Source organism: Phyllostomus hastatus, unplaced genomic scaffold (genome assembly GCF_019186645.2).
Source record: "Phyllostomus hastatus isolate PE091 unplaced genomic scaffold, TTU_PhHast_1.1 phas_scaffold_1066, whole genome shotgun sequence".
NCBI classification, from domain to species: Eukaryota; Metazoa; Chordata; class Mammalia; order Chiroptera; family Phyllostomidae; genus Phyllostomus; species Phyllostomus hastatus.
Window position 1 is genome coordinate 27,450,167 of NW_025334004.1, and position 24,489 is coordinate 27,474,655.

A 24,489-nucleotide genomic window follows, 5' to 3' on the forward strand; every position below is an offset into this window, starting at 1 on the left:
CCACAGGTATCATCTTTGAAGCAAACCGATAGGATAAAACTAAATTTACTCATGCACATTCCACCCATTAACTTATAATCATTTAGGCTAGTACAGTAGTTCCCCTTATCTGAGGTTTCCCTTTCCTCAGTTTTAGTTATTCTCAGTCAACTGAGGTCTGAAAATATTAAATAGAAAATTCCAAAAATAATTATGAGTTTTAAATCGTGTGCTGTTCTGAGTAGTGTGATGAAATTTCATACTGTCCCTGCCCATTAGTCACTTAGTTTATCAGACAGACTGCCGAGGTCCTGTAGTGCTTGTGTTCAGGTAACCCTTATTTTACTCAGTAATGGCCACAGAGTGCAGGAGCAGTGATGCTGGCAACTCAGATATGCCAGAGAAGCCATACATTGCTTCCTTTAAGTGAAAAGATGAAAATTCTCTACTTAACAAGGAATGAAAAAAATCGTATGCTAAAGTTGCTAAGATCTATGATAAGAATGAATCTTTTATCCATGAAATTTCCAGATTTGTAAATTAAACTTTATCATAGGTGTGTATGTATAGAAAAAAATTAAATATAAGGTTCTGTACTATCCTCGGTTTCAGGCGCCCACTGTCCCCCCCCCCCCCCCCAATAAGGGGAGACTGCTGTAATTCCCAACTTGGCTGCCCAGGAGAATCACCTGGAGGAGCTTTACAAAATACCTGCGTCAGGGCCCCACCCTAACCCACTGAGTCAGACTCTCTGAGGGGTGGGGCCTAGGCATCAGTATTTTATAACCCCCCCAGATGATAATCGGGAGCAGCCGGAATGAGCAGCCAGCGAGTTGGTGTTCACACTGGGAAATCACCAGCTGCCAGCATTTCCAAATTGGATTAGCTCTTTAACTTGCTGAATGCCAGAAAATCATCACCATTAGAGTGTTCAAAAAAAACCGTGTATCAAATTTTGCATTTTTAAGATGGCTCCTAAATCCAAATATTCTTTCATCTGTTTACCCTGACCAATTAAATTCCAAGAGCTGAAGCATAGATGAGCTAACAATTGGAACTTTCAGTTCCTCATTTTAGAACCCTTTTCCTCATCTCTTGGACTTTAGTGATTGTCTTTTCAGACCAATAATATCCATTGTCTTTAGCAGGAAATGAGACTTGGGTCTGATTATTTATGTGTACCCTGGCACCACCACCCCCACTTTTTTTTAGGCAAGTGAAACTGCCCATAAAGTTCAGCAGCAGTGAAAAACCCACGGTTGTTCTTGGGCCGAGGGAGTGTCGTCACGCTGGGCTCTTGGAATGAATGACTCATGCTCTCTGCAGGCACACAGTATTTAATCACTTTCTGTGTACCAGGAAGAGGAGGGCATGTGAAAATAGAAGCCATGAACTGCCTAATGAATCTGGAAATGTTGACCTACTGGGTCAGATAATTGAGCTTATGACAAAATACTTATATCTTTCGGCGTATGTTGCTGTAATTATTTCATCAATTAAAAATTGGCATTATTTGTAAAATGCTATACTTTTGTCATTTATAAGCAATATCTACTTTTACTAGATAACTTCGATAATGCCAAATTTCAAAACCTATTTGCAAACTTCAAACGTTTCTCTTTTGAATTTGTATGCTACATGGGAATAAACTTTTTGAAGGGAAGGTTAGAAAGCAATATGCTTGTTGGGGCGGATGACTTACATGGCTGTGCTTTGTGGAAAGCCTGAGCCCACCGGCCTTTTCCTTGCCACTCCCGTGCCTTCTGCCTCCAGAGTGACCGTTAACACTGGTGAAGAGTGTCTGTTACTGAGTGTATCTAAGACATATGCTTAGACGAATATCACTTATACATCTCCTCTAGACTGACTGCTAGTGCCAACTTTTTCTGTTTCCTTAATGAAGAGTAGCAGATTAAAACACACGCACACATTTTGAAGTGTGTGTCTATTGTGTGCCGGGCGCTGTGCAGGGCAGCAGTCACAGCGGTTCAAAAAGACGTGTTGAGCCTCTTTGCTTGCGCCAGGTCCATCGCCTGTCTCAGGGCTTTCTTTATTGCCTTGTCTCTGTCTCTTGTCTCCGTATCGGTGTGAGGAGCCATGGGCACAAGCTAGAGATTTGTTTCTCTGAATTTCTGGGTAAGTCTTTTCATTGTGAGAAATCACATGCTCATTGTTGATTACATTTTTTTGAAAGATAAATGCTTTTATCAAAAGTGCTTGTATAGCAAAGACTGTGTTTTAGGGCTTCCTTTAAAAATGATAACAATTTAAAATGTTAGTCCTATCAAAAGTCAGTGAAAATGAGCAATTGGTAGGAGAAATCCAATTTTTGTTTGGCTCCTTTGTGAATACTTGTACTCATTTATTTATTCATTTGGCTTGATGACTGTTGAATGAATGCCTGCTAGGCCACAGGTATACAGTGGTAAACAGAATAGGCATACAATAAAATAAACCGGTAAGTTGAGACTTAATAGTTGAGACTTTCAGTTGGTTAGTTGAACCTTTGTATTTAATACATTAGGAGTTATTTCTACCTTTTATTCTTGTTTTCCATTTATTGGACTTTTTCTTCTGTATTTTTTTCCTGTTACCTTTTCCTGTCTTCCACTGGATACTCTTGAATTTTTGCCAGAGCTTTTCTGTTGCTGATTGAAAGTTACCTTTCTATTTATACTCTTCTATGGTTTCTCAAGACTTAAAACCCAGTACTTATTATTTTCACACACATAACTAAAATCTACCAATGGCTATGTCTTTTTCCCCAAGCATAATTTTACCTCTATTTAGCCTCTACTTCTTCTAGTTATTTTCTCTCTCTCTTTCTCTCTCTCTCACCAGCCCCTCTCCCCCCACCGTGGGGGATTTAAAGGAGAGGAGGAAGCTGGCAGTCATGCTTGATTTGCCATTTGGGTCTGAACTGGGTCGCTGGGGCTGAGACTGGATGTTTAGTTTTGAGCTGCATCAGAGATGCAGATCTCCATTTCATATTATGAGGAAACAATTTTAGGGGCATATCTAGATATTGAGATTTTCATAAAACGTTTATTACTCTGAGGAGGTTTTCAGGAATTATGGTCTTACCATAAGATTTAATAAGTCAAAAACACTGAAGGTTGTTTTTTTTTTTAAAGCCATGTGTATAGATCCTTGAAATAAAAATCAACGAAGAGATTTACTGAGTGGTAGGAACCTGGAATTTTAAATGCATATACATTTCCCAACTTGAGCTAAGAGCTATTGAACATTTATGCCCCAGACATTGTGCTGGGCACTTTCATATAATTCTCTCATTTAATCTTAATAAAAACCCTATAGGTTAGATGAAATTCCCACTTACAAAAGAGGAAACAGAAGTGCAGAGGGCTTCAGAGCCTGTAGCAGAGCCAGGACTCTTTCCCTGGGGCGCCGCGCTCGGGCTGTGCACACGGTTGTGCCTGCACCTCGAGACTCGTGTCAGGCTTCCCATTCCGGAGTCAGCTCCAGGCTGCCCTTGTACACGCGCTTATCTGGATCTCTGGCTTTGGGCCTGCCCTCTCCTGTCGGTCCTCTACACGGGCCCTGATGTTCAATCTCAAATGCAAGTCTGCCGTGTCTGGAGGAAATAGCCCCTGAACGCACCATCTGTTGGCCTCTTGAGTTAGTCCCTGTGTAGTTCTTCAGCTTCGTTCCTGCAGCCCCCTGCCTTCACCTTGGGGTCCCGCAGAACCGGACTATCTGGAGTCCTCATTACATTCAGTTCATATTTGAGTGCCTGTGGTGTGTTAAGCAGCCCTCTAGACAAGAAGGGGCTGACGAGAGCTTTTTAATGATGCCGATGGAGGCGGCCTCTACCCTGGGCAGGGACAGTGGCAGTGGGATGGAGAGAAGTGACTCATTCATCAGCTATTGAGGGGTTAAAACCAATAGGACTTGTGAATAAGGAAAGCATTTTGCTGGGCGGAGGAGGGCAAAGGGGGGAAATTGGCACAGCTGTAATAGAATAAACAAGAATAAAAAAATAAAAATAAAAGGGAAAAAAAAGAAAAGCATTGTGGATGTCGCCCAGGTCCTGCTTGTGCAGCTGGGCTGATGGTGGTGAGCTGAAACTCCCATACAAAAACAAAATGAGAGCATTACACCTGGGAACATTTGTGAGGGGCACTTGTGGTGTTAGACGTGTGTTAGAGGGAGCCCTGGTCTGAGACTGGGAAATGGTGTTTTTATTTTGACACACTGTGTAGTATTGGACAGCCGCTTCACCTCTGCCAGCCCTGATGTCTTTTTCTGAGATGACCAGATGACTTTGCCCTTACCGTTCCGCTCTAAGTAGTAAACCCTCCTGATGTGATTCGCAGCAAATTATCTGACTTCCACTTGCCTCTCCATTCTGTATCATACATTCATTTGTTCGCCCAGCTTTTTGGAGCCTGCTGTGTCATGCACTAGGGACATAAAGCTAAATGAGACTAGGTCTTGATGAGCTTCCTGCTCTTGATGAGCTTCCTGCTCATTCAGGGAGACAGGAAAGTCAGTAATTAGGTGCATTAAACCAAAACAAGGTGCTATGCTGGAAATACCAGCAAGGTTCAGGGGAGTCACAAAGGAGATCCTGATCCAGTCTGCTGGGCGGGTGGAGGAGGGAATGTGTCAGGGAACACCAGTGACCCTTGCCCTGAGTCAGGAATGAAGAGCAGGCAGAAGTGGGTGGGGAGCAGCATTCCGGGGCCAGCCTGTGCATACTTCTGGATGACTGAAGGAAGACCAGGATGCAGGGGGTGGGCAGGCAGGAGGAGGGTGGATGGGACCAGCCCACGCAGGGCTTTCCAAGCCTTTCCAAGGAATTTGGACTTCCTTTCTAAAGCTGTGGGGAGTAGGAGAAGTAATACAATTGGATTAGCAATGTTCATATTTATCCCTGTTTATGCCTAATGTATTTCCTTCACAATATTAGTGGTAGGCAAGCTAGACTTTTGGGGGCAAATAAATGTTATTTGAAATAAAGGCAGTTATTACATCCTGATAAACAGAGCAGTTTACCAGGAAGATATTATAGCCCTGATTTAGATATGCCTAACAACATAGTCTCAAAAATATAAAGCAAAAATTAAGAAGGAAAAATGGAAAAAACACAAAGCATGAGATTAAAAAAATAAACCCATTGCCAAAACGTATTAGGTTAAACAGTAAAAAAAAAGTTAGCAAATACATAAAGGATTTGAACAAAATAATCAACAAAGTTGGTATAATGAGCCCTAGCCCTGAAGTTAAAGAGTGTGTTCAGATGTTTGAGGTCCGTAGTAAGAAAGACTTTTATAAACATGGCCTGGCGAACAAATGTGTAGTACCAGAAACAAAGGTTTCATGACGTGTTTACCCTTACGTGATGCAGTTTTTATTTATTTATTTTTTTCCCTAGAAAACTCTAAGTGAAAAATATATATGCTTTTGAAATACACGTAGAACACTGACAAATTGACTTTCGGGATGCCCTTCACCACACCAGACCTCTGCTGTCCCTCTGTTCTTCCCTGTCCTCCCCCCGCTAAAGCAAAGCTGCCTTTGACTCCTATTTTTACTGAGTCAAGGCCATCCAATCCGTTCCTCTGCTTCTCTTCCCCATTTCTATATTTAGCCTCTCATGTCTGCTTAAAAAAAGTGACTTAGAAAAAAGTGGTACCCTTCTTTTCAAAGGTTAACTTTTACACCTGTGCTTCTAATGTCATTATCTTCTGTCTTTGTTTTTCTTTTTTTCCTTTAATATCTCTGGTTCTTACATCTGGACATTTCTCCTTGATCATCCCACTGTGAATTAATCTTAATGGGTTTAACTGGTTCTCTTTCTGAACCTCAAAGACTATCAGTGACTATTATTTTTAGTCTTTATTCCACAAACTTGGCGATTGTTTTTGTTTTCTCTAGTTTTTTTAAGCTGAAATTTTATTTATTTATTTATTTTGAGTGGCTGATGTATTCACGTGGTTCAAAATGCCAGAGATGCAAAAAGGTCTTGAGTTAGGAGGTTCTCCCCGACCTTTTCTCCCTGCTACTGCGCACCCTGCCCCTCCTGTGCCCTGTTACTCTTCTAGTCCATGCCTTCACCCTCTCCCACTGGGGGGAGACTCAGTGTTTCGGTGTCACCTTTCATTTACTCTCTTTCTGCCCTTTATACAACTTCCTTTGAGCTGTTTTGTGTTCATCTTTTCTGCATTCTTCATCTACTTACTGCCCACCCCACTCCCCAAGCTAGAATAGCTCTATGTTCTCTCTAGCCGAGACTTTTGCAATAACCTTCTAGCTCCTTTTCCTACTGTCAGTCTCCACCTCTTTTCAATGCCATCAGCTCATTGCTGGCTGCCATCTTGTTCTACATGTCATTCTCTGCCTGCCTTGGTCTCCAGGGAGTGTGGGCTCGTTAGTCTCATTCAAGTCCCTCCACGATTGTTTACTTTTACTTTTTCCAGTCTTGCTGATTCAAATCTCCACTATATCCATTGGTCTTCTGTTCTGGACTGTTTGCTTCTTTATTTTTATATCTCCTTAGCCTGAGATAGTGCCTGATTCCTGGCAAGTACTTGAGGGGCACCAGTCATTGGCCATTCTTGGGAGAACTGAGAAAACAGTCACCCGAATCACTGTCTGTTCTGTGGCTGAGGTGAGGAACCCTGATTGGGGTGCCTGGTACACAGTAGGCACTCAATAAATGGAAGCAGTTCCTATTATTTTTTGCCCTAGACGTCCCATAAAGGAGCACTGGCTTTCTGGATTCCTTTGCTTGGTGTGAGTTTCTTTGGGAAAGGGTGCTTCCCAGACTGTGATCCAGTGGGCATCTTGATGACAGCTTTGCAGGCCCGGTCTTTGGGGTTGGGACTGGCTAGGGCTGTGGGACTGCGATGACTGCTCCCTCTGCTGTTCTGTAGTGCACCGGCCTCTTTCCTCCACTGCAGGGCGCCAGAGTACTGCCTCCAACTGAGCAGAGTTTCAGAATGTCAGTTTTCCCCCCATAGCTGTCCTTACGACAGAAGCCTTATTTAGGCCTTGGGTTTAATGCTTTTTCAAAAGTTGCTTGCTAGTAATGTATTCAGTTCTGGGTGTTCATAACTGCTCCTTTTGGACGTTGGTCATTTTTTAATACGCCGTTTTCATTTGTTTTCTGATGAATGTTTTCTCATGTCTGTTTCTTCTTTTATTTTAGCTACTGATCTACTTCTTGCCTGGAATCCCATTTGTTTGGGTTTGGTAGAAGGTGTTATTGGGAAAATTCAGCTTCACTCAGGTATGTTTCCATCACCTCCTTAAACTTGTCAAATTTAATGTGGCATTCTATGACATTTTGTTCTTTGAGGATCCATGTCGATTCTGTTACAGCTTTGATTCTTTTGTCTTAATTATGGGTCTCCCCAAAGTGGGCATATTTCCATATGAGTTTCATGAAATAAAAATGAAACTTTAGAGAAAAGGAGGCGTAATATTACAATCCTTTCTTCCTTTTTACAAAAAAAAAAATCAAATGCCTACCACGTGTCAGGAATTGTGCTAGTTGGTAGAACACAGTAGTGAGCGAAAACTGACCCATCCTCACTCTCATGGATCTTACACCGTGGGAGAGAAGACAGACGTTAGTGAATAATCACTGAAATGAACATATAATTATTTGATAATGGTGGCAGGTACTCTGATGGAAGGATATCCCAAATGCACTGATTTGAAGGGAGAGGATAGTGGGAATAAGGCTGGAGAGGTAGGCAGGTGGCAGACCATGGCTGATGGCTTTGGGTCAGCTGTCCATTCCTGATACAGTCAACTCTGGGCAGGAAAGGGTATGGGTCTCTTAGTATGGAATGTGGTCCTTTCCAGGAGTCCTCTCTGGTCAGGCAAATTGATGGAAGGTCCAGGTGTGTCCAACCTTTTGGTGTCTCTGGGCCACACTGGAAGAAGAAGAGTTGTCTTGGGTTACCTATTAAATACACAAATACTAATGAAAACAAAAAAAATCTCATAAAGTTTTAAGTAAATTTATGATTTTGTGTTGGGTTGCATAGCCATCCTGGGCTGCATGCGGCCTGTGGGCCGCGGTGGGCTCCCCGGACAAGGCCCTCTCTTTGAAGGACAGGCATATCTGTGTCCTGGGTTTAAAGGTAGTTTTGTTCCTGAGAAAAATAGATGTTTTATGGGTGGGTCCCAAAAAATTTTGGAAAAGACTAAATGAAATCATTTAAGCATTAAATTTAAATATCTATTTTTTCTTTTGGTATCAATTTTAATACAAGCTATGAGCTATTGGAGGCTTTACCATTATTGCTGGGTATTTGGGAGTAAAAGGTGTGCTCCTTTTTATTGTAAAATGGAATTATTTAGCATTTAGGAGCTAGGCTGATTTCTGGGTATTATAAAGCACATATTGCTGGAGACAACCTAATTTTCCTTTGTTACATTTTTTTTGGTTGTTTTTGAAAATCTGCTTCCATTATGAAATATATTTTAGATACAAAAGCTGTTTATCACAGATATATGGCACAGGTTATTGTAAAACAAACACATCTCTACCACCCAGCTTAGGAAATGAAACGTGAGCAGTATCTTTGGAGCCCACGCTGTGCCTTTCTCAAGCATACCCTGCTTCCTTCCCTTCCCAAGAGCCTGCTGCTTTAGCCTCTGTGTTTACTCCCTTGATCTTCATTATTGCCTGTATTATATATGTATCCCTAAACAATGCGTTGCTAAGGATTGTATTTTGGGGATTTTTTATAGCGATATGAAGCTGTTAGTGTTTTTTTCACTTTTATCCTCTACTCAACTTTATATTTTTTTAGACTTATCCATGTTGATGTATGAAACTTTAGTTCCTTCTTTACAATATTGTATGAATATATCATCCTTCTTCCAATCACTGGGTAATAGCATCCTTTCCCTTTCCTTTCCTTTCCTTTCCTTTCCTTTCCTTTCCTTTCCTTTCCTTTCCTTTTTTTCCTTTCCTTTCTCCTCCTCTACTTCCTCCTCCTTTTGTTTGTTTGGGGTTTTTGTTTTTGTTTTTGTTTTTTTGCTATTATAAATCATTCTGCTACAAGCATTGTTGTGTATTCTACCTTTGATAGTTTTAAAATTCTTTCAATACAGTGGAGAAAAGTATTTAGACATTGCGTAACCATGATAAGTATTTTAGTTAACTCCCCTACCTGTCCACATTTACATACATATATTTTTAATTCATTTATATGCTGACAAGATAATTTCACAGCTGAGTGTTCTGAACTAACATTCATTTTCTATTGTTTAAATGAAGTGTATGAAACTTTTGAGTTATTTTTCTTCAATTTGAGTCACATCTTGGAGCAGTGAATAAATCACTGAAATCAATCAAAAGACCTGGATTCAAGCTTTATTTATAAGCTTTGAGATATAAGGGAAGTTACTTAACATCCTTTTAATCTATCTATTGTGTAACAAGCCACCCCAAAAGTTAGTGCATTAAAACACCAGTTTGCCAGTAGCTCATGAGTCTGTGGATTGACCCAGAGGCTCTTCTGCTCTTGGGTGCTGTTGGCTGGGGTCCTTACTGTGGCAGCCGTGAGCCCAGGTGTCTTGGTGTTCCTTCACGTGGCATCTCCTTCCGTGTTCTCTCATCTCTCGTGGGTGTTCTCTCTCCCGGACACCTCTCCTTTCAGGGTGGTCTTCTCCAAAAGACAAGTCCCAATGTGCAAGGGTTAATCAGACATCTGCTTGTATCACTAAGTTTGCTAATATCCCGTTGGCCAAAGGAAGTCGTATAGCCGAGCCCAGAGTCACTGTGGGAGGGGGACATCACAAGGGACAGCTGGTTCATTGGGGCCACAATGTCCCTGACCTTCTCCCTTGTAAGCGGTAAAACACGAGTAAAAATAACTGCCCTCTTTTTTCCCTAAAGTATTATCAGTCTCCATTGAGATAGTATACTTGAAGGTGCTTGATAAATTATAAATCACTATTTTATCAAGACTCTTTTGGTTGCAAACATAAATCTGTCAGCTTATGCAAAACAAAACAAAATAAAAAGCAACCAAATTTTATAAGGAACCTAAGGAACCAAAACCAAGAAGTGGACATTGTGTAGGATCCGAGGTTACTTTTTCTGGATGCACATGGTTTCTGACCACCACTTCTCCATATACCTTTCCTTTCTTCTTCTCTCCTTTTGGCTTCCTGTTTCTGTGTATGTAGGACAGAACTTTTGCCCCTATATGGTACTCAAACCAACCCTAGCCCTTAAACCAACCAACACCCTACAGTCAGTGGAGACTGATGAGCTATCAAGGACTGAGCAGGAGTCTAGTTCAGCCCCTAGGACAGAGAGTCCTTTCGGCCCACTGGGCCGAGGGCCTTCCCTGGTCACAAAGTTCAGATGTTTTCGAGAGAGGCGCTCCTCTGGCCGGAGGGGCGGTTAGAGCAGCAAGGCCTGGACTTGGCAGACAACCCCAAAATTGTCCCCTACAAGCAGTGTGCAAATATGTTACTGGTTACTGAGTTTATGGTGCTGTGAAAGCGCGGTCATTAGGTGGTGAGGTATGGTCGTCTCCTGTGGTCAGCCCCACTTACGTGTACTTCCCCTTCTTGCTCCGCTTGCCGTTCTTTGGGGGAGAAACAAAAACCAAGAGGTTGGTAGGCAGTAGGGGTATTCGTTGTATAGGATACTTTGGGAGTATCCTATACAAGAGGGAGAGGTGGGGGATGGAGTGAACTGGAAAGTGTTGCAGTTTTCCGCTTTCCTCATCTCTGCCCTTTCTTCTCCCTTGTCACATCACTTTAAGGTTTGGCTGTTCGCAAAGGCAGTGGGGAAGAAACACAGGAAAACTGTGCTGCTCTTCACCCACAGACACAATTGCAGCCCCACCCTGTGTGTGTCATGCCACCCCCGACTCCGCGATTTTTGAGCATTCGTCTTATTCTTCTTGCCTTCTCTTTCTTCCTTCTCTGTCCTGGGATGCCTCCTCCCTTCCCCGCACCCCAGTAGGTTGCTTGCTGTGGCCACACCATCAGCCTGGCCCATGGGTGGTGTGCCCCTGTTTCGCATTGGGCTGAGGGAGTCACTGCAGACATATTTCCCACGGGAGCATCTTACCTTCTGAGGGTAGAGGATGAGGGGCAGAAACATATGCACCCAAACTTTTTCACCCTCCTACTTACTCTCTACATATTAATGCACAATTTTTGTTCTTGCCTGATGAGATGGGAACATAAGTTTATTTGAACAGATGTCATCGACAGCCTTAAAACGGCGTGGGTGAGCCCCGCTGCTCTTTGTGACTGTCACTGAACTCGGAGCTCTGGGTGTGTAAGCAGGCGTGACTTGGGAACTGTGTTAGTTTGCTCAGACTACCGCAGCAAAGTTCTGCAGGCTGGGTCGCTTGAACAACAGACATTTATTTTCCCAGGATTCTGGGGGTTGAAGTCTGAGATCAAGGCGTCATCAGGGTTGGTTTCTCCTGAGGCCTGTCCTGGGCTTGTAGATGGCCGTCCTCTCCCTGCGTCGTCACATTACATTATCTTCTCCCTCCCTCTGTGTCTGTGTCCAGCTTTCCTTGTAAAAGCACACCAGTCATACTGGATTAGGGTCCACCCTAATGATCTCATTTAAACTTATGACCTCTTTAAAGACCTTTCTTTTTTTCTTTCTTCAAATACAAGCAAAATTTTATTTAGAAAGTCAAAGAGGTAGAAGAAGTGAGCCAGCCTGGCTGCGTGGGCTCAGGAAATGAGTTACAGGAGCACAAGAAGGGCCTTGGAACTTAGGAGAGAGAGAGGAGGGTGTGCGCCTTGAGGGAAGAAGAGGGGGAGGTGGCCGGGAACTCTAAAGCCCGCAGACCACGCAGTTAGTTGCCTTGGGCCAGGTTACTGCTGCACCGAAGCCTCTGTTGCTGACTCCGAGACAAAGATGATAACACCCCCTTGCTGCAGTTGGTGTAAGATTTCATAAAACTCACATAGAGTGCTCAGCATGGTCCCGATGACCGTAAGCAGTCAGTGGATGTGGGCTAAAGTTGTTTTCCTCAGTTTTGAAGGTAACTTGGAGGTGTCAGCTAGTCTGTTTGTTAGAGCAACTTGAGTTCTGGCTGTACAGTTTTGAAGAAATTTTAAACTTGTACTGTTTTTTCCAGTAATGTTAATATTTGCTGAAACTATAGTGATTTTAAGGTCACTAAAAGACTACATGGTGGAGATTATACAAAGTAATATTTTTAGTAGTAAAATGTTAGTAGCATTTCTGAAGGTCGTATTTCATAATCTGCGTGCCCTTTTAAAAAATGTTTGGTGAAAGAATTTCAAGTATTATTTGGTGCAGCATTCTTTGCTGAGGATTGCCCTTGCTTTCTGAGAGCTCTGCCAAAACAATGTTCTGTTAACTCTGGTGCCTAGAAGATGCCTATTTAAGACTGCTAACCTGTCTTCGGTGTAGAAGGCCTCTTCCCCAGACATCTTTCATTGAGACATTGAGACATTCATCTCATCTCAATGTCTCAATCACATTGAGACATTCGTCTCGGATGGAGACAAGGATAAGCTCTGTTGGGGTAAGAAATATCTGGATATAAAAAAGCAAAAGTATATATCCCATGATATGTTCAGAAATGGTTTGAAGAAGAAATTGTCAGGAATCTTGATTAATTTGGCAATAGAGGCTCTTGGTTTAGAAATGAAGGGAATCACTACACGTAGTATTGAACAGCCACACAGTTCACTCAAATAGCTCTCCTTCATTAAAATAGTACTCGCCATCTGCCGTTTCTCCACTTTTGAAGTGGTGAAGATGTCTCAATCATTAAAATAGTGAAATGTATTATGCTTAGAGTTTTAAGTGTATATTTTTAGTCCGCTGCTGTCTGTGGGGACTTTCTTGCTATGACACTAAGGACATGAAATATTTTATATATTTCAGTGATGAATGGATGGAGTGTCACTAACATTGCTTTATACTTTCCTAAAAGCCATTAGAACACCCCACTCCTCAAGGGCACTGGAGAAACGGGCAGGGGGGCCTGGCGGGGCCCTTCAGAGCGCTCAGCCTGTGCTGGAGCTGTGGTCCTTGGGTCATGCCGTTACATAGGGCTTCCTTTTTCTTTCTTTTTTTAATTGTTGTTCAGTTACAGTTTACATATTGCTTCTATTTAAATACGAGTTTCATTGTCTGTGTACAATTGCTTTGGGAGAGCAATAGATTGTTTTATTGTCTACTGACAGCTCACATTATTGAAAATTCGTAGGGATCATGACGATGGTTGCACAGTTCTAAATCTACTAAATCGTTGCATATGTCCTTCTAGAGGGTGAATTTTATGGTACATGAAGTCATTATGACATATGGTATATGAATCTATTAAAAACATTTAAGCCAGAAAATAGCCTTTATTGTAGCTTGTTGTCATTATTTTTTATTTTATCGTAGTTAAAATAATTAAATATATCTATCTTTTGGTAACTGCTTGGTGATTTTTTTTAATGTACTAAAGTTACCTTGAGGGAAGTATTCTAAAGAAATAAGCATTATTTGTGACATAACATGTCTACCAAAAAAGGAATGACTTAAAATATAATTTAAAAAAAAGAAACAAAGAAAAAAGATAAAACAAAAAATGAAATTCAGTTATAGTCACTTCATATTCATTTTGTCGTTCATGTTTGGTTTGGAGGTAAGATTTTCATTGGTGACAAGGTACCTGGTTAACCCTTAAACGATCGTTTAATTGTAGTTTAGTGGACCTATTCTATTAATGGTTTTGGGCAGGAAAGTGGTGTGAGAGGTTCCTTCCTTTTTTGGCATCTTCTCATTGCTCTTCTTTGCTTCCCTTCTCTTCCATGTACTGTCCTCAGCACCTGTATGCTAAATGGACTCTGCCTTCTCTCTGCCCCCCCCCCAGCCTGTTCTGTCACTTTATGCTGCAGATGCTTCTGCCATTCTCTTGTCCCTAACCTGAGCTCCGTAGTGCAGATGGTCCCACCTCCTTGGCAGGAGCAGTGCTTGAACCAGATACCTGAATGTGACCCACAATGCTGGGCTCTCCTAAGCATCGTCAGACAAGCACGCTTCTTATTTCTGAGCATATTTGTGACTGGCAGATTTTATATTTTCAGGCAGAGAGACACTTTAGAGACAAGCCAACTTGAGCTAGACTCTTCGGCTGTTCCACTTGGATTCCATTTTCTAGTCGTAAACCCACTTGTTCTTAAACCCCAGTTGTTCTCCTCAGTGATTCCTGTGGCAGTGGTAGTAGAAGTTTTCAGCTTCGGCAGAAGTTGTTATGGTGAGAGTACATGTATGGGCCCCCTGTAAAGGTGCTTTCTATATTTATTTCCTCCTTTATGTATTTTTTAAACTTTTAATCTTATTTAGCATTTTGATGTGATTGCAATTAAATTATTATCAGGTCTAGTTGTGTTTAAGAAAGGAAATTCTTGGTAAATATAGTAAGTTCTCACTTACTTAGAAATGGCCAGTATCAGCCATTCAGAGCCAAAAATGAAGGTTGATTCATTTAATTGACTCAGTGATCGGGTTTGTTACAACTTGTGGGCTTGGATCCTTTTAGGAGGGGCCGGTTGCCTCCGGCCTTGAAAGGTGTGTCACCTTTCAAAGCAGTGACTTACCTTCATGACTGTAAACCTGCATCATGAATAAAAACCCCAAATATACTTAGTATACTTAATTATACTTAATAGGTAGAGAGGTAAGTACTTTATTAATGTTTTCAATAAACATATAAGAAAACATCTTAGCACTTTAAAAGGATAAGCTGTAGTTATCTAGAAAATGTACTTTTAAAAAGTATCTTTTTTTAAATATTGTTTTTTTTTAAGATTTTATTTATTTATTTTTAGAGAGGGAAGGGAGGGAGATAGAGAGAGAGAGAGAGAGAAACATCAATGTGCGGTTGCTGGGGATTATGGCCTGCAACCCAGGCATGTACCCTGGCTGGGAATCGAACCTGGGACACTTTGGTTCCCAGCCCGCGCTCAATCCACTGAGCTACGCCAGCCAGGGCCCAGAAAATGTACTTTTATATAAAAGTTCATTTTGCCCAAGGATACTTTAAAAGTTAGACTTTTCTAGTTTTCTAAGACTATTATTGATATAAAAGATTTTATCTTTTTATGGAGTATAAGATTATTTAATTTTATAGCAGTTCATTGTTAGGGATTCAAATCCATCCTAAGTGTCATAGGCTAGGCTGAATGTGCTTCTGGTGTCACTGTGTGGTAATTTCAAATGGAGCCTATTAAAAGTGCCTCTTGTCCTGGACGCTCTCCCTGTGAGTTATGGTCAGTTTGCCGTAAACCCAGACTTAGGAAACCTTCCTGAGCTGCAGAGCAGCCAGTGAAGAACTGTTGAGTAGCTACTGTGTTTGGAAGATAACAAAATAATAATTAAGTCTTGAATCACTGAGAGGATTAGATGCCCAATATGATGCACTTTTAGCTACCATGCACCTGACAGTGAAAATAACAGCACTGGAGTGGTTGTATTGTAGTACTTATAATTCTACTTAATTGTTATAATATTCCCTGAAATATAGTCTGAGATGGATAGTACTCTATTTCCATTAAGGAAAAAAAAATCCCACATTTCCCTTGATGTGGTTTAAAAAAATAGAAATGGCTTTGAATATAAAACAAAAATTATATTAAACATACCATGAATTCATATCTTTAGTAGAAATTTAGTTTCGTGCTCAGTTTGCGTAAACCCATGTTGCAGACTCATGCTCATACTCATGTAGAAGTACCAAGGGGCCAGTTAATAGTTTGTGCAGCAGATAGCAGTGAAGTCGGTTTTATGCACACGTTGGGCTGAATTTAAATTCCTGCTAAAGATTTGTAAGGATGAAAAACATGATCCTTCAAATTGGAACGTAATTTATCTTGAGATATCTCACTTATTAGTTTCTCTTAGAAACATAAGTATTTTTATTGTCAGCTTGACACAGAAGGAAGGAAAAGTGAACCGAATATGATCTCCTTTCCTAATCTTTTTTTCTTTTTTTAAATATGTATATATTTTTAAAGATTTTATTTATTTATTTTCAGCAAGGGAAGGGAGGGAGGGAGAGAGAGAGAGAGAAACATCAATGTGCAGTTGCTGGGGGGTCATGGCCTGCAACCCAGGTATGTACCCTGGCTGGGAATTGAATCGGTGACCCTTTGGTTCACAGCCCACGCTCAATCCACTGAGCTACGCCAATCAGAGCTTTTTTCTTTTTTAAAAGGTTTTATTTCTTTATTTTTAGAGAGAGGGAAAGGGAAGGAGAAAGAGAGGGAGAGAAATATCAGTGTGTGGTTGCCTCTCATGTGGCCCCCACTGGGGACCTGGCCCACAACCCAGGCACGTGCCCTGACTGGGAATTGAATTGGCGACCCTTTGGTCACAGCCCACGCTCAATCCACTGAGCCACACCAGCCAGGGCCTAATTCCTTTTTCTTTACCAACACATCTCCATCCTCTGACATATCCAGTGCAAGTGCAGGTGCCTCTGCGGCTCATTGAGGCATAATCAATCTGCAGAAGCCCTTCAAGAATTTAAATATTTACATTTGAATATTATGTTACCAGAGGGGAAAGGGGAGGGAATTTCAGGGGGAAAGGGGAAGGGTTTACAGGAACAAGTATAAAGGACACATGGTCAAAAACTGGCGAGGGGGAAGGGGCTGGTGGAAATGGGAGGGAGGTGGGGAGGGGTAGACTGGGGTGGGAGTAAAAGACAGAAAACCGTACTTGAACAACAATTAAAAAAAATGACTTTGGAGTGTATAGTATCCACCTAGTTTAGTATTTATTGGCGGTTGGATGTAATTATAAGTTCTGCGCTGGCCCCTCCACTCACTGTCGGCTTTGAGTGTGAAAGCAGCAGGGGCTCTCTACTTCACCAGTTCCCGTTGCGGGAGAAGTGCACCTGGGAGAGGTGCGGGGGTGCTTTGTCATCAGGAATGCAGTCTGCAGTGTGGAGCAAGCTAAACGATGTAAACGTATGAGAGTCATTAGCAGCCCCAGGTTCCCTTTTTATTTTCCCCTTTGGTCATAACGTGAATGTTTATAAAGAGATACAGAGAAACTGGAAAGTGTTCAAAAGAGCAGTCAAATTTCAATATTGGCAATGCCAGTGTTTTTGTGGGGAAGGGATGCCTTTTGATTTTCCAAGCGAGCTTATATGTGGGGGAAAACTTCTGCCTGAAAGTTAATAGTTTTATGTTTTGGTATTATATCACTAGATGGTTTATTGGAAGGACATTTATTACATTTGATTATGCACATTATGGTTGTCATAGCTGTAATTTATTAAGATTACAACTCATGATGTCAATATAAAATGGATCCAAAGTAATGAGCTGCTGCAAGAAGGCTTAGCTTGGAAGAGGGCTTCCTGATGTTGGCCTGTCTGGTCGGCCGCCAACACGCTGAACTGTTCAGTGTGAAACAGAAATTACTCCTGTGAGGTAAGGAGACCTGCAGTGAGGATTTCTTTTTTTTTTCCCAACAAAATGCACTGACATTCAACAGCATATTATGTTTTATGTGCTTTATTTATTATGTGTTAGGTTTATTGTGCTTGGTAACCTTGATTCATGCCTTCCCAGGACACGGTAGGTCCTCGGTTAATGTGTAATGATAATGAATGATGAGATGGTCTGTAGAAGCCTTGAAACTTTGGAGTAGATTTCCACCCTACTTTATAAAGAATTATGAACCACATTTTTTCAAATGTATGACCTTAAACTGTGTGTGGTATTTCACAGCTATTTCTCATTTAATTAAAAATAGTATGTGAAAAGGAGTAGCTTGCACTGGAAAGATAACTATTGGGCCTCTGGGTATTTTTTTCTTTCTCTCTGATGTTTATTAAAGATTTCTTGCCCTGGCTGAGTAACTCATTTGGCTGGAACATCATCCTGATACTCATGTTCCCCGGGAGAGAACGGAGTCAGGGTCCCCCCACCGCCTAGCGTGTTCCTTGGTTCTTGTCTCGATTGCAAGACACAAATTCAAGCAAGACACAAACCTATATAGTAGAAATGAGATAGCAAGTTTATTTATGAAAGACAAGCGCAAAGTTGCAGGCAGGCACCTGACTAGTCTGAATGCCCCACGTATGGAGGAAATAAAGTTTGTTAGTAAGTTTGTTCTATACACTTGAGCTGAGGCTGCAAGTGGGTACTTAGCTAATTTAGGTACACCCGACTATTGGGATTCGGGGGTTATATACTTGTCAGTTTTTAGGTTCCCCTTCTCCTGCTTCTAAATCTTGGGAATAATGTGCAGCTACAAAGGCTTTCTTTCTCAGTTAGTAAAGGCTCTTTGTCTAGCAAAGTTGCCACAGAGGCTTCCTTTCCCAGCACAGAGTTCAAGGACTCCCCTCCTCCTGCACCATCGCTGCCGTGGTCATGTTCTGTGCACCTGGCACTTGTATCCGACCAGGCTCAGGACTGCTGAGTTAATTGCTGAGACATGACTCCCTTGTGTTTCCAGCCTCCTGTTTTAAGTTCTTCGTTGGATTGTAATGGCAGGGACCCTCCTTTATTTTCCCTCCGGCCGCTTATTTCCATTTGCTACCTACAGTAACACTCAAGGTTGTGAGTTTGATCCCGGGTCAGGGCACATACGAGAATCAACCAATGAATGCATAAATAAGTGGAACAAATTGATGTTTCTCTTTCCCTCTTCCTTTCCCTCCCTCTCTCCCTCCCCTCCCCCATCCCTTCCTCTCTCTCTCTCAAATCAGTTTTAAAAATTTAAACATTGATTTCATTTGTTTTACCGTCTTCCTTTATTTCTCCTTTCCTCAATATATTTACTAATTTGTTCAGTCCTAGTATACACATAAAGTAGTTTTGGAACTGCTAATCCATACCCTTCCAAAAAACAAATTCACAAATAAGAATGCAATATTGTGTTCAATTGTTTTTGTCTTTATACTTATAAAATACTCTTTTCCAAAGTTATTTAGATTAGTTTTTTCCTCCCTATCTCTATAGTATGGTTATATTTCCATTTGTAGCTAAGTTGGTTTACTATTTGCATTTAGTTTTGGGTTTCCCTGACCTTCTGGTGTATTTGAACTATTTATTTTTCAGGAGATATGAAACATCACCATGGTTCTAACAAAGAGGTATACTCAGGGGACTGTTATTTCCTGTTCTCTTTTATTATTCCCATTTCCCCCTTCTCCCATTGCATTTCTGCCTATACCTTGTAGGTGATCAATCTCATTAATTTCTGACTTACCTTGCCTCTTGTTCTTGTTTTTACCTTGCCAAAATGAACAGATATGTGAATATTTTATATTATATTCTTTCTTATGTAAAGGGTGGCATACTTTAGATAGCCTTTTTTTACTTTGATTTTGTAATATACCCAAGAATCACTCCTTACCAGCCAGAGAATTGCTTTCAATTCTTTCTCGCAGCTGCCTAGTTCTGTATTGAGTAAATGTGCCTTAGTTGATTCAGCCTGTGTCCTCTGGGCATTCGAGTTGTTTCTAGTGTTTTGCAATTACAAACTGCTGCAATGAATAGGCTTGAGTTTATATACTTGTGTGTTCTTGTGTATCTTCCGCGTAAATTCACAAGAGGAGTATTTTCTAGGTTAAAAGGTAATTGCGTGTGTTTTATTGTTGGGTATCACTAAACTGCCCTCCAGAAAAGTTGTGTCTGTGGAGGCCCGCCAGCGGCTCTGTGTGAGAGGGACTGTTCGCCGGCAGCCTTGCCAGCGGATGTGCTGTCATCCTTTTTATTTACCCCAGTCCGGTGGGTGAGACCAGGATCTCTCTAACTATGAGTGAGACTGAACATCTTTTCACATGTTTAAGGGCCGTTTTTATATTTCGTTGTGTGCTGTACTTTAAAGGGTTATATCTACTGCACATGTTTTGTTGTTGTTGGGTTATTCACCTTCCGCTTCCCAGGACAGTAACACTTTATAGATACTAGACATTTGTGTGACTCTTCTCTTTCAGATCTCCCATGGTGGCTCATTTTAATTCGGCAGAAAGCACTGGTTGGCAGACTTCCGGGAGACCATGAAGTCTGTAAAGTTACCAAAATTGCTGTGCTCTCACTTTCGGAAATGGAGCCTCAGGATCTGGAGCTCGAGGTAAGGTACCAACTCAGGAAGTTTTATGGAAGCTTGATATAAATATAATAGTGATTATGAAGATTTGGTTTAAGAGACCAGGATCATACAATTTTAGAGATGGATAATGTCTTTAAAAGAATCCTGTGATTTTCAGACTTCATCTTAGTAGTGCAACCTTTGTTTCAAAATCTGTGAAATCCAGTGTGTGAGGCGCAGGAGGGCAAACTGCTCTGGGTGAGGTGGTGATGGCAGCGTGGGGAGCTGCTGTGAGCATCGGGGTGCAGATTTTTGGTGGGCATTTCTTTTCTTTTCTCTTGGGTATATACCTAGGGGTGGAATTGCTGGGTCATATGGTAACTCTATGTGTAAACTTTTGAGGAGCTGCCACCCTTTTTCAAAGCAGTGTGCCATAAAAAAAAAAAAAGATCTATATAAGGATATGAAGAATCGGTAAGGTCCAAATAAATGAGAACCTAGACGTTGTTTCTTTTGGGAAAAAAATCCTTTAAAGTTTTATAGGCTTGTGTTTCATGTCTACATATCGTATTTGCCGTATCTCATTGCCTTAATAGATAACTGCATCATTTTCCATATTTAGTTTCCCATTAGACATCTGTTTAAAATTTTAGCTCCAGATGGACAGAGACAGATACCAACTTTCAAAGTAAAATAATTTATTTTTATTTCCTTAAACAGCAGGAAGCACATCAGCTCTTAATCTTGATTGTGGAATGTAAGTTGCTGGAATAATAGAAGAACCTGGGGAGCACTGTGGGGCTGGCAGTGGTGGTTTCCTTTTGGGGATCCTGTGCATCAGTGTTGTGATAAGGGCCTAAGCACACACTGCACAGAATTGGCCGGGCCTCTGGAAAAGGGAAGGTGATCCCACTGTCTACTCGATGTGCTGTGATCCCAAGAACTCTGTCTAAACAAAAGCATTTTAGGACTGCAAAGGATCCCAAGAAGTCATTTCCTCTGTCCATATTTTGTGGTAGGACCTAATTTAACCTTTTAAAAAAGATAGCTGTCTACACTTTCTTTTGTAGAGCTAACTGTATGGAAGATTCTAAAATATTCATTGAAAAGGTTTATGCTCAAAGTAATTCTAAATTTCTCTTTAGAAAAAATCACTTTTAAAAGGTAGAGATGGACCTTGAGTAAATGGTGAAGTGAGTTTGTACTTTGCTATGCAGGTCACAATTGTTATCTGAAATCTTTGGGGCAATATTTGTTTTAGAATTCAAGTTTTTCTGGGCGGGGGTTATTGAGAAGGTTATTCTGTGTATTTCATATATGCCCTGTGAGTCTGGGGTGTTACTCTACAATATAACACATTAATATTTCTTAAACAATTATATGAATATTCATACTAAGGGAGGTAAAGGATGACATCAGTAGCCTCATCTCAGTTTAGGGTACATTTTGGCATATTGTAAATGAATTGTAACAAACTTAAAAAATAAATTTTCAGACCTGAGAATTTTTTGGATTTTGGAGTTGCTGATAAGGAAGGAACTTGGGGGCATTGGGCATGTATCATTGGGCATTGGGCAAGCCCAGGAAGAGGATAGATAAAAAAAGAAAAGAAAAAGAAAGACAAGGAGACAGTGCTGGGCCTGGAGAGAAGTAGTATCTTCCTGGACCATGAGCAGTAGTTTGAACCGAGGCTGGAGGCCTCCTGGGCCCCGGATCCAGAAGCAGGCAGTGGCGGGGAGAGATCTGGCCCCTGCCCAGTAACGAGGAGTAAAAGGGCTGCGTGTGGGATGGAGGCCTGAGGCCAAGTGCAGTGCCTGAAGCCTGGTGCTGGGGGGCGCTCCCCAGCTCAGGAACGGAGGCTGCTAGGTCACCCACCCCAAGTGGGTGGTTGTGCACAGGAATTCTTCTGTCTGTTAAGCCAGTAGCACTTCTTTGAGAAACACTGGTGTGGGCAAATGGTAAGGATCCAGATTAGTGCAACAGCAATCAGGATTCCGTGGCTGGACTTGATAGGAGAGACTTTGGGAAGGAGAGTGATAGAAGATAACTGCTGGCTTTTGGCTTAAGTGATCCCATGGGTGGTGCAGTCATTGTCTGAGATGGGTGGGACCAGAGAAGCAACAAGATTTGAGAAACAGATGTTGGCCAGTTGGAGATGCTGAATTCGAGGGACTGGTGTGTCAGCGTTGTGTGTTAGGGTCTTGAGTGTAGAGCGAAAGATTGGAGTTAGACACCTGAAATTCAACATGCAGGTAGTTAAAATGAGGATGAAATCTTCTAGACAGAGCTTGAAGAACAGGAAGAGAGCTAGAGATGGAACATTGGGAGCCATCGTCCTCCCTAGCGATGAAAAGAAATGCCAGCCCAGGAGACTGAACAGCAAGTCAGATGTGGAAAGAACCCAGAGAGATTGGTAGCATGGGGACCAGAGGCAGAGATGGCAGGGAGGGGTCTTTCTTAGACAGAGAAAAGGGTTTTAGCCTTTCAGACCGAGGATGCCCTTGTCTTACTCTGCCTGAGCAGTGTCCTTGGGCCTGCCCTCTGACCTGCCCCAGTGAGACTCCGGACCTCTCAGTTCCTGGGACTCTGGCCCCCTTTGCACCCTGCAGATTCACCCGGGTGATTCCACAGTTGAGGAGTGGATTTTAAAAAAATTCTGGTAAACTTGAACGATGAGAGAGGCTGGAAACAGAAGAGGGGGTGAATGACAGGGTGAGGTCCTGATCCCAGGGGGCAAATGGCAGGAAACTAGCCTTGAAGAAGAAAACGATTCCCATCTTTCCCCGAGTGAGGAGCCTGTGGGTGCGGGCTAGGTGTGCTGCTACAAGATTATGGAGAACAGCTAGAGCTTCAGAATTGTCGTTGGTGCATTTCTAGGGGGAGATTTGCTGGCCTGAATGCTCTTAAGGGCAACTGTGTCTTACGAATACATAATACCCTGTTTTGAATATTAAGGTTGCAGTAATCTGTAACTAGGTTTGGAACATGTTTTCAGATTTTTTAAAGAAAGTGTTATTAATATAACTAGGTAATTATTGACATTCTATTAAAAATTGCTAACTGACAGTTGCTCTGCGCCATAAGCAGAGTGGCAGCAGTAGGGGACTCATGGGGAGAGCATCTTTTTAAAATCGCCTCTGTGCTGCCCCACTGACTCTACACGAGGGAGGGTGGGTGCGTGTGTGGTATGTTCACACAAGAAGGGGAGTGACGATTTTCCCAGGACTACTTACCAGTGTATGTCCCATGTGTGAATCTGGAGGTTACCACTTAGGTTTGTCGCACCAGAGCCCATTCATTCATTTAACAAATACTTACTGCAACCTCTTATACCCGATGCTGCTGGGACACTAGAGATATGAGTCAACAGAACAAAGATTGCTGCAATTATGGAGCTTACATTATAGTGGGGGATCAGAAAAGGAACATCAGTATAATAATTATGTAACGTCATATGTTGGAAGGTAATAAATGGTATGGTAAATAAAAGTTAGGCACAGTTAAGTAAGGATGGTGGGGAGAGTGCCCGGGGGTGGAGATTGTGGAAAGATATCTGGGCCAAGAGAACAGCTAGAACAAAGTCCCAGAGGCGGAAGCATTCCTGACACGTTGAGGAAACAGCTGGGAGGCCAGTGCGGATGGAGTGGAGTAAATAAGCAAGGGGAGGAGACACGTAGGAGGTGACCCCTGTGGGGGGAAGATGAGGGTCCAGTTTGGGACATGTTGAGTTTGAGGTGCCTGGTGGAAATCCAAGTAAAGATGCTGGGAGTTGTAAGGTTTGAGTTTTTGGAGAGAGCTGGGCTGGAAATACACATTTGGGAGAGAGGGGTTGAAATACAGGTGGTATTTGAATCCACGCAACTGGATGAAATCACTGGGAGAGTTAATGCAGATTAGAAAAGGGGTTAACAACGGAACCATGGGCTGCTGAGACATTAAAAAGTCAAAAGGTTGGAAAGGAACCAGTAAAACAGATAAAGAAAGTGACCAGTGAAGGGCAAGTGAAGACAGTGCGTCAAAGAGAGTGAGGGAGTGATGAACTGTCAAAGTTATTGAGAGGTTAAGCTAAGGACCAAGAATCCACTTCAGGGTCCAGGCAAGTGGAGGTCCTTGGTCCCACTGAAGACCGCAGTTTAGGCGGAGCGGGCTATGGGAAGACAACGGGAGAAGAGGAGCTGGAGGCAGTGAGGAGCACGAAGAAATAGGGCCTTCAGGTGAAGGTGGGAGAGGGGAGAGGCATTCGTACACTTGCAGTGGATGAGAATTACCCAGCAGAAAATAGGGGAGGAGAGAGAATTGCCGAAGCGGTGTCCGTCCACTGAGTTCTTCTGTCCTTCCCCATCAACTTCAGATCTTGTTAGTTTTGCTTATTGGGAGGCAGGTTGTTACTTGGTGTTGGCAGCAGGACTATGAATCTTTTCAACATCATCTTTAGTTCCTTTGCCTTTTTATTTTTTATTTCT

At 42.0% G+C, this 24,489-nt stretch overlaps 1 protein-coding gene across 3 annotated transcripts in view; it reads left to right on the top strand.

The window, feature by feature from the left end:
• Positions 1 to 24,489, top strand: part of INPP5F (inositol polyphosphate-5-phosphatase F) — a 63,649-nt gene that overhangs the window by 10,209 nt on the left and 28,951 nt on the right. For all 3 annotated transcript variants that reach the window (XM_045854176.1, XM_045854177.1, XM_045854178.1), the window contains exons 2-3: positions 7,154 to 7,234; positions 19,932 to 20,068. In XM_045854176.1, the coding sequence (XP_045710132.1) occupies positions 7,154 to 7,234; positions 19,932 to 20,068 (218 nt within the window). The remainder of the gene's footprint in view (positions 1 to 7,153; positions 7,235 to 19,931; positions 20,069 to 24,489) is intronic.